Here is a 16,946-nt window from a genome sequence, read left to right on the forward strand (position 1 = left end):
TTAAAGTCAAGAAAAAGTTTAAAGACACAAAGTTTCTGGGCGCTTGTAACTATGAGTTGATTCATGCGTTCAGCATTTCTAAACATGAAGCTGCTGGCCTCCGAGGAGAACTAGCTCACCCCAACAGCTAGCAGCAAGAAATAAACTGCATTCTTCAGTTGAAATGTGGTTTTATTAAGTTGGCACCAGGAATATCTCTGAATTTCTTGCCTCTTACTGCAGGCATCAAGTCATCTGCCACTCAGGCTGGTGCAGTGCACGAATTAGAAACTGGGTTTTAAAATCGTTGCAGGTATCTTTATGCTAAAAACACTTCTCTAAACAACACTGACACAGTTCAGCTTTTATTGCTTACCAGCAACACTGCTACCTTTTACAAGTTTAAGCAATAATGGTTTACTTTGTAGCATCTCAGCACCTCTTGTGGTTTTCAGAAGTACCACAGATTTTTGGTTATGAATCCCTGAAATACCCATAAATTTAAGTTGCAATTCCACCTCCAGATTATTATGACAGTGACAAATCACTGGAGCTTTGCTGACATGGCTTATGTCACAAGAGTCCTCTTAATGGAATTACAGCCTTAGTTTGTGGAGTTTGGGGAGCATTCTGTTGCTCATTAAATTAACATTTATTTATTACTAGTCAGCCCCAGCTTGAACCATTGCAATAATGATAATCAAAGCATACTTAATGGCAATAAATAGATTGAAATATGGACAGTTTTACCATCATATGCTTTCCTTTATGCTATCCTGCTCTCTTCAGCCAGAGTAGGTCTGCCTTCTGTTTGAACTCCCCTTTGTCATTGCCACTGTAACAAATGAAAACAATAAGCATCTGTTCTGATAGTTGCTGCCATTGTTCCCTGCAAAATCTCTCCCCTAGAATCTGTCTAGTCACTGGAACTGGGTAAAGAGTTCATAACAAATTAGGAGAAGGTATATAATCAATGTTTCTTCAGGTTCCATCAATATGAATATATTGACTTAATAATCTGCTATGATTTAGTCATATACTACATGAAAAGTACTAGAGTATGAAATGGAGCCACAAATCATTTTCAAGTAGCATGATGAAGCAGTGACAGAATGATCGCAGCAAGTGTGTATTACTTATCACCATGCTATAAAGATGTTATACCATTCTCAAGGAAAAGAAATCCCAAGGTAGAAGGAACTCTTCATTAAGCATTGTACAGTGCCAGATAGGAGCTGATAGCAATTTGCCTCTGTCAGTATCAAAGGGGAGGTCAATGGCTCAAACCACCTGTCAATTTAAAAATGACATTGGCAGCTTTCATGTGCTGAGGAATCTCATAAAGCTGCTAGCTAGAGTTTGAAAGCTACAGTCGCAATTTTTTCGTGCACATACTTACAGAATAAGCAGTTCTCTCTCTTTCTCTTTCTTGTGAAGCCCAGCGTGAGCCTTAAAAGATGGCCAACTCCTGTCTCAGCTATCAGACACAGGGAGAGCAGCAAAAGAGGACTCATCCTCTTTTATGTGTCCTTGTGTGAGTGGGCCTCATGGCCTCCTTATCTCCTCTTTAGGGACCACAGGGCTTAGTGAAGATACTTCCCTCTTTTTGACTCTGAGCCAAACTGTCTCAGTAAAGCCATTTCTTGATCTTTAATAGAGAGGTTAATTCCAAACATTATTTTTCTGTCTTTATATAAGTGTCTCTACAAATTAGATGAAGACCTTGGACTTGTAGGAGTTTGCCTAAAGGTTCTCACATTGTTCAAATTTTAGCCTCTGTTCATGAGGTAAATGCAAATGATTTTCTATAGAGTGACATCCAGCTTTGATTTCAGAACTAAGTGATATTTGATATTCTTCTACATTACTGAAGTATTGAAATATTATCTTTAGTGTGAAACACTCTTTGAGTATATTATACATGTACATATACATGTATGTATATTTATAAAATCACAGTACAAGAGATAAAAATACAGGTTTACAAAGAATACATAGTACACAGAATAACTGGTCATTATTACTCCTCTACTGTTTAAAGATTGATTCAGAAACCTCTTTGGAAAAAGGTCTGGTTCTGTTTTCTGAATGCACTAGGATAGCTTTGGCGTATCTTGGCTGAAGCTGGTGGATTTAAACAAGTATAATATTGATTGAATTGGAAACATAATTGAAACCAATATAATAATTCTTGTGCTGTTGCTCTGCAGAATCCATCGTTTATGGAAGGAACCCAGTGATTTTTAAAATGAAAAAATCATCTTGATGGGATTTGACATTACCTGAGTTGACCCTGCCTTAAGCCAGGTGCAGGTGACCTCCAGAGGTCTCTTCCCACCTAAATTGTGTTATGGTCCTATGAGTTTTAATCCTATAGGTATTAAGTTCCCAGGTGCCAGTTCCTGCTCCTCTAGAAATCCAGACTCAGTCATCTTCTGAGGGCAATGCTGGTGGCTCCGGAGTAGGAGCTGACTGAATTAAAAATGAAGCTCATGGAATGGGAATTCCATCTTCTTGCAATAAATCTGTTCTAGGGCAAAGAGGGACTGTATCATGACTTAGTCTAATAAGTCCCTTCTGTATTGATTGTGAAAGAATTGTGGTGATAGAGGCATGTGCACATGTGAGAAATGAAATAAGCTTTTATGTATAGTTCCTATATGACTATTCCAGGAGTGCTGAACATGCAAAAAGATCTGATAATGCCTTCAGCAGAGGCAGATTTGAATGTTTTTTCAGAACACTAAATTATGAGTAAGCTTGTGACTATATTAAAAAGAAAGTTGCTTAATGGATTTCTAGGGCTCTTGAAGATTGAGGAAGAATTTGTTTACACTAAAAACAAATATTTCTCTTATTTGTTGTATTTTTCTCTCTGTATAAATCTGTGCTGTAAGGGGTGCTCTTCCTCCAGAATTCACCACCCCTAGAACATTCTAGATTTGTTGAAATGGGCGTTCAAGGAGCTAGGAACAGTTCTTTACTGAACAGCAGGAGTGTGATATCAGAAGCTACTTCATCCACTTACAGCGGTCTTTAATTTTTATAAGGTTTTTATACTTGTTTAAGATACCTTGGGAAGTTGTCATCATTTTTTAATCACATTTGACAGAGAGAAATACAGTGGATAAAATATCACTGCTGTGAAGTACTCCCTTCTGATAACACCAGAGCTCTGAGATGCAGTTTTACTTGCCATCTGGGAGCAAGGGATATTTTTTTGGTGATATCAATTAAATATGTATGTGCATGTAACTTGTAATGGCTGATTGTTGCTACAAAATTTATCTTCACCAGCAAAGAGAGAGGGGATACTACTTTGAATTGTTCTGTCTTTTCTTTGAAGATAACTGTTATAACAGAAAGCAGCACTCTCTTAGTTTTCATTTGTACGACATGGGTGGCTAATTGCCTCTGAGCAGTCCTGTTGTTACTGAGATCATGGCGGATGAGATAGGAAGCTTTGAAATAAGAATACTTACTTAGTGTCATCAGCACTTTGACTGGCAGCCCATTTTGCCCGTCTTTACTGCTCTGGTTTATAAACAGCATACATGAGCATAATAGCTGAGCTGCAGAGAGGGCATCAATCTCTACTTGCTAGGGGATAACTTGTCGACGTGCCCATGACTTACCACCCCTGTGTTCTGATGGCATTCGGAACTCTCTCAGATAAACATCACACATAAACGCGGGCTATTAGATGATCATATTACCTCTGTAACTGACCTTCTGCAAACTAGAAAATGACCAGATTATATGTTCCTGGTTGAAGTTTCTCAGTCTCAGCTAGAGGCACATCATTATTCTGATCAATAGTGTAGCCAGTTGCTAGTAATTCCAACATTAGTATTGGTTCATTTTCGAAATTTGCCACAGTTTGAATTGCAGCTACTTAAACAAACCCATAAAAATAGATATCACTCAGAAAAAAACATGGAATATATCTGTTTCCTTTTTAATTCCCTACTTCTTTTTTCACCAATATCCATTCAAAATTATTTCCTTGGAAAGAATACCCTCTTCTGTGCTGACATTATACTTAAACCTGGTTGCATGTGTTGTCAAAGTATAATTGTGATTATTCTGTTTTCATTGTTTTGTTTCAATTGCTACCCTTCTCTTGGTCTGTAACTGTTCCTCCCAATTTCGTTACATATGTATTTTTATCATAATATAGTAAAGTAAATACAGTAGTTCACATTTTCACCTATTCCATTTAAAGGCAATCCAGAAAAAGACGTAGTAGAATAAAAGTAAGGCAAAACATTAGTATACTTGCTGTCATTTCTTAAATAACACGTAGAAGCGAAAGATCCACTTAAAAGGATCAGTGTATGGAATTAAAAAACCCTCAAAGTTTCTAATTAGTCTGAAGCAGGACCTGATTCCTTTAGCCTCTGTGTCTCGCTTCCTGTCAGTGACACCGTCAGTGTTAGGGAGCCTCAGTACACAGCAAGAGGATTAATATTTTGCAAAATTGAGTTTTAAAAGGCCTAATTTACCTCACTATAAATTCAGTGACATTCTGGACAGGTTTTGTGAAAAATAAACATCAAATAGGTTGTGTACATTTTAAAAAACGACCTACTATGTTAAAAACAGATTTTCAAAACCAATTATAAAGTTCCAATTTTTGCTGTAATAGCTATGGGACAATTACAAATTGACTTAACGCCTCAAAGCAAATCATCACCATTTAAAATACTTTGTCATGCCTACTATCCCTACCCTCATAACATTTCATTTTATGTTAATGTGTCATGTGTTAGAAAATCATGTAATGATAAAGAAAATGTTCATGTGGAAGGTTAGAAATTACTTTAATGAGTTACTATTACCTTGCTTGCAGACTGTTGGCAATATTTTTGTGTTATTTTAATGTATTCTGAGTAGAGACAGAGGCACTCGTCAGATTGGATCATCAAGAACATTCCCCTGGGAATCAGGACAGGATATAGTCCCCTAAGAAATGATGTGTCAGATTAAGCTGATGCTATATTTGCAGGAGATAAAACACCACTCAATGAGATATAAAAGTACACTGAAATATATTGTCTATTTGACATCTAACATGCTTCAGTGGGTGCTAAGGATGTGGACACAATGACCATAAGGACACTTCTCAGGCTGTGGTGTTCACAGGCTGGGTCCTCACTCTCTTACAGCTGCTCTATTATATAAGAGGATGGTAAAGTCTCCCAGAATTTATTCACTTCCCCCACACTGCAATGGGCTCATACTTGAAGTGGGAAGATGGCAAGATTGCAGTAAAAAGGAATTAAAAGAAAAAACGTGGTCCTGGTTAAAAGCAGTGGTAGTAGCAGTGCTTGTAGGTTGATTTGACACTGATCTCTGACTCCATGGAAAGGGACATTACTGTTACTGGTGATCAGTAAATTTTTGCTAACAATCCAGAACTGTAACCGATATTTAAAGAGGCAAAAGATGTTAAGTGTCACTGTATTAAAATAGGAGCATTATGAATATAATGCTAGAGTAGGCTATTTCAGCCTACAAAAGTCAAGAAATTCATAGGCTGCTTAGCTCCTGTATTCCCACTGCACTGGGTGTTGCTTTTTGATTCTCTTTGCATACTGCTGGCTTGGCTGTGTGAAAGCACACCTGCAAATAAAACTCTCCTGAGAGGTGGTTGTTCTGCAAATGCAACTTCAGATCTCCTAACTTTTGTGCATGTGAATCTTGGCCATGAAGTTACGTTTGTGTAACCTTTTTTGCACTTGAATATATGTTAAAAACTGAGTAGGGGATAGTACATATTATTCCATTTTATTATCCTTAGAATTTCATTGTATCTGTAGTAAATTGGCGCAGTTCTTTTCCTCTTATTCCAAGCAGTAAGTGTACTAATCTGCACCATTTAGTGTCAATACGACAGATCTGGTTTGAGGCTCAGAAATTTTCCCCAGGTGCTAATAAAAGAAAGCTTATTTCAGTCTGTTGTCTCAAAAATTACTAAGAAGAATTTTAGATTTTGAAGTACACTTCTAGGAAATGCTTTTAGGAAAAACAAAGAGAAATATCATTCTGGAAAGTTGGTTTTTTTTCAAATAGAGAAGATACTTCCAATGAAAATACCTGTTTCTGGTTTGGCACATGGAGTGCCTTGAATACTCCTTGTAAGCTTGGAGGGGGTTTTTTTAATCAAATGTTTCCCCTGGAGGCTGCTGGAGACAAGCCTAAGGCAACTAGATTCTGATCCTAAAGGAAATTTCCCAAAGCTCATCATGTGGACTTAAAAATGAAAAATAGGACCAAACCATGAGAAGTTATAACTTTGCTATCATTTTCCTCTATCACATCTTTCTTGGAGCATATTATAGACTGAAATGGTTCTTTTCTTGGACAATAAGATGCGCAGGGGAATTTAATAGAAGTTATTTGCAACAGATTATAAATAGAGTCCACTGAGGATGATTAATGTGGAAGGGTGTCAGAGGATAAAACACTTTTTATATTTATAATAAAATATAACAAAGCTCCAGCTTTGAGCCATTCCCTCTCTGAAGGTGGACAGTATGCAGTCAAGGCACAGGGCAGTGATAGGAAAACTCACATCAATTTAAGTAGGCTTCACCTCAGGGTCTGTTTTCTCATCCATGGCACAGCTCTCAGGAGTAAAGCATTACAGAGCTGCATACATTGTTCCTACTTGAATGAAAGCATCAAAGAACCAAGACTGCTGATTTTCCTTAGAGGGAGTTTCTGGTGGGCTTGAGCACCTATACAGGTGCCTGGGAACTATGATGACACCTTGTTCTCTGAGCTGCAGTGAGCTGGCCCAGTAGAGCCAAACAGTGGCAATCATGTGCAATGCAATGAAATTATTCAGCCTTGAGTAACTGATTCCTACTGGAATAACAGGGATGTAATGAAGTTTTATTTCTTTTTTTTTTTATTGTTACATTTCTGCAGAAATCTTTCATTAACATTTCCCACATGTAATGGTTTAAAGCATTAGAGTCCGTGTTCTTTTTTTTTTCTTTGTGTATTCAACACCTCCTCTCCATTCCAGGAAAAGGCTGCTAAACTGAAAACACTCCTTTCACTTATTCATAGTTGTGTAGTAAATGCAAAGTTGTATTTTTTGCATGTGTCCATAAATGACTGTATAACCTCAGAGTGAGGAAGATGTACACCCATCTGAGTGATCCTTACAGAAATTCAATGCATTCAAAATGTGTCTGTAAATAAGAAGAAAACAAGAGGGATAAGCATAGCAATACCAATATCCCTGCTTTTCTTAAAACATGCTTGGTTTAGTATTCACACTGGTGATTACAAAATAAGAAGTTTCTTGTACACAGGCAGTGAAATGCTTTTAGCACGTGACCATTTTATAAATAAAGTAAATATAGACTTCTGAAACATTTTATTCCTGATCTCATGGTTTTGTCATTCTCTGGAAGTAAAAATATTGACATTTACCAGGCTGTTTGTTCCAGCTTTCTGGTCTCCTGCAGTTTATTTATATAACAACCTTATCGATGAGCCTCTTACTCAGCTCTCTAGGTTTAACTGAGTTGAGTCGATTTGCTACCACAGCTTCAAGTCGCTGTTACAGAACAAGCAAGACATCCTAATAAAGCTGTAAACGTGTTTACTCAAACATGGTATTGATTTTACTTGGAGAGGGAGAAGCTAGTGCTTAGCATGGTGTCAGGGAGGATGAATTTAACTGCAGTTTTTCATTGTCATCTGTCATGGTTGTGAAACACTAAGTGAAGCCACAAGAGGATAATTAGAATTGCCAGAAATTTAGCCCCTAAAATCAGTTAACCACTTGAGATTTTTGTAGTTTAATTAGTTTTTATTAAAACTTTCCTCCAGTGGTGTAGTCAGAAAGGATTTTCTAATGTTCTTTTCAGTGAGAGATTTCAAGGTTGCCACTTGTTAGATATACATCTTAAATGACCATTTTTACGGAAGGGTTGGTAACCTTTTTTCTCTCAATTGTAATTAGCCTGTCACTACAGTTCTGTGTAAGCACAGAGCCATTTCATTTTCAAGGAGAGAAAAAGACACGTTTCTATGCATATACATTTGTAGTTAATAACATATATATACATGTATGGAATCATTCTTACAGTAAATTTTGAAGAGAAAGTGCTGAAGTGCATGAAGGTTGAAAGAAATATAGAATGTTTGAAGATGCTTACATTTAATTTGTCTTATATACTGTAAGTCTGATGTGTCAGACCACAGTGCCAAAAGACATGAAAACCAAAGAAGCCAAATCCCACCCTTAATCAAAAACGTTTCCATTTAGAATAGCCAACATTTGGTTTGATAGCAATGGGCAGGGCCTCTGGCTTACCACAGTTCTTGGCTGTAATATCCACCATCTGCCACAAAATTAAAAAAGGAGAAACTTCAGCATGTTGACGTACGGTCGTTCAGTGACTATATTGCAGAATCAACTGATGCCAACATCTTTTACAAAATCTAGGGTGGCTGGTTGGCTCTTGGCAGCAGCATTGCCAGCCACCTGATTACAACTGACCAGGCTCCTGCTACAACATTAACCCACTCCAACAGTGCTAAAAGACATCCAAAAAAGCCCCAATTGTATCAGCTACAAGGCTGTACATTGACTGGGTGATGTTTCTTGAAAACTGCATCTTCCCACACTCCTGGCCTGGAAATCTAGTGGAATCACATAAAAAAAGATGAGTGTTCCCAGCAACTGTGATAAATTCTGTATATGAACAAGAGTGTGGATAGGTGTTTGCAACTGTCCCCATGGTGGAATAACACCATTTTAAAAAGTGCAGTGCACAAATTAGGCTGAAGAAATTTTAAATACAAAAAAGAGGAGGCAGCTCAGCTGGTCATGATCCTTTCTGTGGCTGGGACAATTCTGATGGTGAATGGCCTGGCTAGCATGGACTATATGCTTCAGGGTTCATATGGAAGCAGAATTGTCTGGGAAAATCACATAGCAAAAAGGTTTTGAGGGGCTCTGACTCAGGGTCAGCTTGTAGTTGTTTATAATTGATGCATTTGATAATTGGATTTTTTTCAGCTTTTCTCTCTTGCATTAAAAAAAAAATAATAATTTTGCCATGGGCATTTTGTAAAGGTTGGAAGTGTGAGAGAAACTGAAGAAAGACGAGTAGTGGGGCAGCTGGGTGTCGGAGGCTATAAATGGATTTTCAGCCAGCATTAGTAATTAACAGTCATTAAAATTAATTGTCAAGTGTACAATTTGAAATGAAACATTTGGCTTCAATATGAGCTGGTTTTAAGTGTTGTTAAACCATTACTGAAGCAGACCAGAACTGTTTTAAATCTCCACCATTGGACTCCCACATTTGTGCCCAACTGCACTAGGGCTAAGTGTTCATTCAGAATTGCCACTAATAATCTGGAAATAAAACTTTCAAAGAAATCACTGGTTTCAGTGAAATTGCCTCTGAAATATCTGGTTTGCTAGGAAATCAATTTGGTTCTCCTTTAATGATTTTTAAATGCTACTCAACTCTTGGGAGTAACAAAGTGAAGACAACACCTTTTGTGTCAGTCAGTGGACTGTCTTGCTGTGTCTTCTTAAACTTATACTGACGTCCCCAAAGAGATTTGAGCTGGTCTCAGTGAGGGCCTCCGTTCGGGTCTGGATGTGAGGCTCAAGCACCACACCTGGCTTACAGGACTTTCCATTTGATGGGGAGCACAAAAAAGGAAGAAAGCAACTTCACTTTTCTGTCCCTCATTCTGTTTGCAGACCTAACAATTACAAACATTGTCTTTGAGAATATGTAGTAAGGAAGCTGGAGATAATAAAGATTAACTCTCAAATATTTCAGGCACGCTTTTCAGAGCAAAGTGATTCCAGAGTCGCTTTTCTCAACTGACCAGAAAAGAAATAATTAAGGGCCAAAAATAGCTATTGGTATGTTATAATCACTTCTATCATCTGAGAATGCAAATACATTTTGTACCACTCTAAGGTTTAAAGCAACTTTTGAAGCAAAGTTGTCTTTTTTCTAGGAAGATTAGTGGGATGAATTGGACCCAGTTCCAAATAAGTTCTCACTATTAGTAGGTGCAAGGTGGTTAGTTGGCTATCCTTGCCTGTGAAGGACAAAAGGCATCCCAGTCTACTCTGAAAGCTTACCAGAATGGCTCATTACATCAAGGTGGCTTGCTAGACATCCTGCAACTGCCTTTTGCCTTACTCCATAAACAGGTAACATGTTGGATAACAAGGCAGGAGGTAGACGGGAAAGCCTTGAGTTTGGCTCTTGCCTTTGTGTTCTAGTGTGACGAGAGTGGTGCACAATGCTTGCAACAGCATCCACAGCTTCAGCAGTGCAGAAATGCTACTGCAGAACAGCTGCAGTTAGAACATGGTAAACAATATTGCCTGAAGTTGTTTTGGTAAAATACTTGAAGTGAGGCTGTCTTGTGTAGCCAAAATATACTACTGCTTTCTGCACTTCATCCCAGTGATAGCCAGGGACTAGTTCAGACCACACAGAAATGAAGTAGATGCTGAGCTACTTTAGTATGTGCTGAGATGATCTAGGTCTGTGATCCCAGGCCTGTGATACAGGATCAGAGTTCAATCCTGCCCTTTTGGTGTCTGAAGTTGTAGGAGGAGTATGAAGTAAGTCTGAAGCCATGTTCACTTATCTTCTTGCATTTCCAGTCATGGCACCTTAAAGAGATTACAGCCTTCAACTGCTTCTAATCTTCCCTCCACCACCCTGCTCACTGGTCGGGCTGTTTGAGTGCTCACTAACCCACTTCAGTTTCAATCAGCTGGGTTAGCAAAGATCCCCTGTTTAAACAGCTACTGTTTAAACTGCTCTGGCTCATTTTGACAGGGTATCAGGTTATACCAGCAGCAAAGAAGCATGGTGAAAAACAGATGGGGGAGTAACTTCTTCAGCTGGAACTCAGATTTGAATCCATGCCTTGAGAATATGACTCATGGGGTTTGCATCACAGTACCTTATACACTGGGGGAGGCAAACTCTGAATTATATTCTGACCATGTTGCTTTTTACTGCATTAAAAAACAGAAAAGAATGAAAAGAACATTCTGCAGCTAAGGCATCCAACCTGATAGAGCTCTTTGCTTCTCTGCTCAAACAACACTGCTTTCTGGTGTTCCCTCGGGGTCTGCTTTGCCAGCTGCCTAGTCTTACTATGTGATGTAGTTCTGTGTTTGTGATATGTGTGTTTGTATTGTCATTCGATGCGATATTGTGTCAGAGACTGCTATTTCCATTTCATCTATGAAACACATACCTTTTAAGAGAAACTCAGCAGACAAGAGAATGGTTTGAGGGCAAACTCCCCACTGCAGTTTCTACATATCTCATATATGACAGCTGTACTTAATGTCATTTCTGCACCACTCTGAAATCACAGAGCTCTCATTTCTATCCCCAATTAAAACAAGATGTTTTTTCACCTGACTCTGCTTTCACTTAGATCAGAATAAATAAGAAGTAGCTTCACTGAAGACAAAAGAGTCATGCTAACTTGAAACTACAGTGAGCCTGGGAGGTGGTGACAGTGTCAGTCTAGTTGGTACTGAAAAGTAATTCATGTTTTATGGTCCTTCGCTCTGTGGGTTTTCTCATCTTCATGTATGTTTGATGCCTTGATCATAAATGTAGAGGACAGTTGTTCTTTCTTGTATAAACCTCTCTCTGAATTCATGCTCTGCACAAAACCTAGCCCCATGTTTGCCTTTGGAGACCTGCCCAGTGCATCTTCATACTTACTGAGTCAGAAATGGACTGTCTGAACAGCCTCATTTTACATATGGTTACAACTTGCTCTCAAGTTTTAACCACCCAGAAGCACACTGGCAAGCTCCTGCCTCCCAGGCAGTTTAAATTTAATGATTGACACCCTCCACGTATCCAAGAAAGTTTCTCCTAAGAATGCATGTTAATTTAATGGAGAGCAGACCATTTTCATCTCGTTATTCAGAAACGATCTGACTTCTGCCAGGCATGCTGTTTGAATTTCTCAACTGTTACCCAACTATTGCAGCTGGACCATCCTGCCACAGTTGTGTTGTCTGTCATCCCTGACTGCCATCAGTGATAGAACTCACAGCACAATTTCTTCCTGTTTCAGATTCTTATCTTTGTATACTGATAACTCCTGTCTTCTTCACTTGAGCTTATGGACTTACCTTTTGTTGGTGAAGGAGTCATTTTTTCCCAGCTATTGTCAGTCAATATCTGTGAAATTCCAGCCAACATGTAGTTCTCCTAGAAAAGTATTGATGACAGAAATTTATGAGTTTTCTCCTTTTTTAACTAATCTGCCTACTCTCTATGGCCTCCATATTCCAATGAAAAGTGGTTGATTTATCAATTTTGTAGTTTCAAACTCTTCTCCAATTTGGTGCAGTTTAGAGAAAACTATATATCAATTAGGCTTCTTTTCACTATCAGTCATGACCAAGAAGCCAGGATAGATATTGGTAATTCATGAAAACAGATCCTTTGCTCACCAGTATTATCCTTCATTAATATAACCTTATTTTTCTTGTTTTACATGATATTTAATCTGCAAAGAGCAGACATCATTGCATAGGATGAAATATTTTTATTATCTTCTAAAATTATGCTGTAGCATACCACAAAAGGAAATATTTAGAAATGGAGCACAGGTTAAATGAGAACATCACAATATAATGTAGAGCCTTTGTCCCAACAGCAACCCAGATGGACAGAGAAAGTGAATATGGAAGCAAGCTAGCAAAACATACCAGCTTTGAAACAAAATTTGCAATATGTCAGAAGTTGGTACCTATGAGTTACACAGTACGTAGCAGGGACATGGTTTCAAGACTGCATTTGTACTGTCAAGGCCCAAAGCCTGAGCATGACAGAAACTTGAAATGGTGGATGAAATCTTTAAAAAGAACATCTTTCAGCTTGCTAGAATTCTGATTTTCTTGGGGAAGTCTCACTTTCCTTCTGTGATTGGACAAGGAAGAGAGATACATCTGAAACATATTAAAAACAGGATAAAAGTGAATAAAATATTACCTCTAGAATGACAGAGTAGAGTTGTAAATTATAAGATACCAAGTTTACTTCTCACATCTTGAAGACCTCTTCCAAATGTAAAATACGTATTTCACCTCTGCCGTAAGTTCTGTCACGCTTTTGATCACAATAGTTTCAGGCAAGACAAAATGTTTCAGAAATGAGGGACTCAATTCATAAAATTTCTGGTGCTGCTTGTACTTAACTTCTCCAAGTACCTTTTCAGGATTCCCTGCCTCTATTCATTTAAGAGGTGCTCAGGTTTTCAGAGCACTCAGCTCCCAGTGATTCCTGGCTTTCCAAGCTGTGCATGCCAGGCTGTGCCAGCTGCAGCCATGAACTACATGCCCCGATTCTGAGAGGTGCCTGGTTTGCTGTTTGCTGTTCAGGGGGGTATTGCACATGCTCAGAGGTACCCTCTGTTGCTGAAGTCTTAGATTCAATGTCCCATAATCAATGGCAGCAGATGTCATCTAACTTTCCTCGTCAGGTAGAAGTTTTTCACCTTCTTTGCACTGTGAGCACCTGTAACTCTGAATAGAATGTTTCTCATTGCATGCCTTTCTCTTTTTTGGAGAAAAGCTTGGACACAGTGGTGTGGGGCTGTAGCTGTAGCCAGTAAGAACAGAAGGAACTCTCTTCAGCAGGCAAAACTGCTTCTTTGTTTTTAAAATGTTCTTTGAGGAATCAGGGGTTGTCTCCATAAAGAAGAGAGCAAGAATGCTGGTAAAATCATTTTGAGAACACTAATAATGATCAGTCTTGATAATCTTTAATTTACTGGAAGCTACCAAGTGAAGACTTCAGAAAGAAATAGCAGCAGCATCACTCCAGCCCTGCAGGTCACTCAAGTGTGATTCTCAATTTAAGCTGGCCAGGCTGCAGGGGTACATACAGGCAGGCCAGTATTTCAGTGCTTTGCCCTGTAACAAACAGGTACACTCAAAAAACTAATCTGACCATTTTCTCCCTTCTCTTTCTCTCCCACTATGTCCCATAGGCTTTCTGTCCCAGCTCGTCTATGACCGGCCGGTGACCGAGTGCATCCGGGCTGGACATTACGCAGCCAGCGTAATTATCAAGCGTTCAGGTTGCACCTTCCCAGAGAAGCCTGACTTCCACTGATAGTGGTGAATTGGAGGGATCAAGAGTAACTTCTGTGTTGCCATGGGATTGCTGCCTAAAATTTTTCCTCCTTCCCTTTCCTTACCTTGCCAGTACCTGCATCAACGCTTCTGTACTTCTGTTCATGGTATTCTAAACAAAATATATGTTTCTATGGTGTTTTCCATTTCATACATCTGCCATGTCTCAGTAGTCTTAACTTCTGGAAACAGTGCTAAGTGAAGCTTATTATCGCATCCATCAGGAAAAAGTGTTCTATTTACACAGTTTCCAAGGAAGTCCCATTTAAATGACACCGCTGATTAGCACCATTAAAATACTTCTGTTGAATTATCTAGTTTGTATCCAGCTGTGGCCAAATCCTATTCAACTTACATGAAATCAACAGACCTGGCTTTATTTGTCACTTAACCTTATAAACAGGGAATTGTTCTTTCTGTTTAGCAGAGTCAGACCTGTGTAAAGAGTGGTGTAAATATCCCAGGAATTTCCATACATATTGGAGTGTACAAGATCTGGCCATCAGATAGCCCAGCTTCCATGAAAGTACATCACTGCTTTGTCAGTAATTTAAAGACCTGATCCACAGCTGATATCATGCATTCAGCCATCTTGCACTGATGGCAGTAGCTTTGGGTCTGGCCACTTTTATCTGTCCTTACATCTGTAGGTCTATAGGTACAGTCACTTTTATCTGTCAGGTCAGCTAGCAGATAGGTACTTTCAGTGATTTCAGGGCAGATGCATGAGTTGGTGGTGAAAATAAACATACAGATAGGTCCTATCTCCTCCATGTGAGCTTTCTAGAGGCTACATTAAGGTACACATAATGAAAATGAGGTACAGAAATATTTATGCAGGATATATTGACAGGATATGCCAAATGGAATCTCTGAAACGCACATTTTTAAACTTTTAATTTACTTTGGATAATTAAGCAATATGGTGGATTTTGTTTGTATTTACAGTATTCAAAAGGTGATCTGACACTGCATTCATTACTTTGCTATGTAATTTGATACTGATAAATAAAAAATTGTTATACAGTATCTCCTGGTTTTGTATTCATATGTGTCTGTCTTTCTTCTGTGTATCTTACTGAAATGGGAACAAGAAATGGGTGCTTAACCCACAGTACGTGCTAAATCTCAGTGTTTCATGCTGACTTTCAGTGTCCAGGTGGGTGTTCAAGGGTGATCTCAGCAGTAAGGAAAAGAAGGAACGTCAAATTGGTGTTTGTACTACAGAAGAGATGAAAAATTAATGGCTAGTGTTGATCAAAGAATGTTAACAGTTCCGGGTTCACACTTTACTGCCCAGGATGGAACAAAGGACTCACAGAGATTGAATGCTGTTATTGCAGTTTGTGTATTGCAAAGAGCATAGGGGGAATCAAGGCTATGATCCCAATTCCCTTGTTTGGCCCAGCATCCAGTCTGGCACATTGGACAACAGGCTCTGTCATCTTAAGAGATCACCTGGTGTGGGATTCCTGCAAGTGCATCAACCAGCGACTTCTGCAAATCCTCACGGGTCCATGGAACTGCACTGCTGCAAGCACATGCATGGTGAGTCCCTCCTGCTCTGCAAGGCCTCTGGCTCACACGTGCTGCCTGAGAAAGGTTCTGTGTACAGGCCTTGTCTGTCTTCCAACCTGCTCATGAACAGCTTTGTGCAAATAAGACTTGTCTGTTTCATCATAGTGCTACTCTTAAAACAGCTTTAGGCTGTACATTTCTCATGTTCTGGCATAGGTGAGAGGAAGAGAAATTAATATGTTGGAGTGAAAATAGAATGGCAAACAAAACTAGGAGTCTGCAATGATCTTCAGGCTTTATGGGTTGATCAGAAGAATGTGATTTTTTTGCATCACATAGTTAGTTTCTAATTTTTTAACTTCCTGTATCCATGTGATATGTTTTAATCAAGAAAAACTGACAGGCCGAAGACGGATGTGTTGCGGTCCCTGCTTTTAATATATGGTCACATATGCCACACCACTCTTACTGCCAGTAAGGAAAACCCCAATGGTTTGGTGGTTAAATTTGCTGTTCCTATTGCTCCACACCCATGACACTTTCCGTTCCTTTTGAAACAGCTTTATCAATGTCCTGGCCTGATAATTATGGCTCATTTAAAACGAATACAAGTATGTAAAAATTGTTTATCTTACCAATGAAACTGCAAGACAGCATAACTACTGTCAAGAAAAGGAGGATATGTAAAGGCAAGTAGTCATAACATTGCAGAGACTCTTTCTCCTTCCTTCCTTCCTTCCTTCCTGCCTTCCTGCCTTCCTGCCTTCCTGCCTCCCTCCCTCCCTGCCTCCCTGCCTTCCCTCCTTCCCTGCCTGCATTCCCTCCCTCCCTCCCTCCCTCCCTCCTTCTTCTATTCCTTGTTTTCAGTTCAGTATGCAAGAGAGTCAAGTCAGAGGTTCTGTTCTGAGTTTTTCCACTGATGTGTTCAATAAGCTTGGGCTCCTGACATTTGGCTTTGGGTGTCAGCCACAAAGCATATTTTGAAGCCAGCGGGAGCAGCTGAGGAATAAACTATTGTCCAGTTCATAGAAGGGCATCAGAGTCTGACTGCTCTATTTAGCCATTCATTATTTCTCCAGTATCTGTCGGTGGATATTGTTGGGTGCTAGATAGATACTTAGAAACATATTGCCAAATCATGCTAAATAATTTCAGTTTGTGCCATCAGATTGCCTGACAGTTTCATTCTGGATTTTTTGGAGGATCTGTATTCCTTTCCTCCTTCTTACTGCTGGAGGTAGGGTTTATCTATATAATGGAT

General features: G+C 39.1%; 1 protein-coding gene across 2 annotated transcripts in view; it reads left to right on the top strand.

Moving 5' to 3' along the window:
* The window catches only part of ADK (adenosine kinase), a 272,381-nt gene extending 257,185 nt beyond the window's left edge, over positions 1 to 15,196 (top strand). For both annotated transcript variants that reach the window (XM_032115798.1, XM_032115799.1), the window contains exon 11: positions 14,023 to 15,196. In XM_032115798.1, the coding sequence (XP_031971689.1) occupies positions 14,023 to 14,147 (125 nt within the window). In that variant the 3' untranslated portion in view covers positions 14,148 to 15,196. The remainder of the gene's footprint in view (positions 1 to 14,022) is intronic.
* Positions 15,197 to 16,946: the final 1,750 nt, after the last annotated feature.

The sequence above is a fragment of the Corvus moneduloides genome, chromosome 8 (genome assembly GCF_009650955.1).
Source record: "Corvus moneduloides isolate bCorMon1 chromosome 8, bCorMon1.pri, whole genome shotgun sequence".
Classification (NCBI taxonomy): domain Eukaryota; kingdom Metazoa; phylum Chordata; class Aves; order Passeriformes; family Corvidae; genus Corvus; species Corvus moneduloides.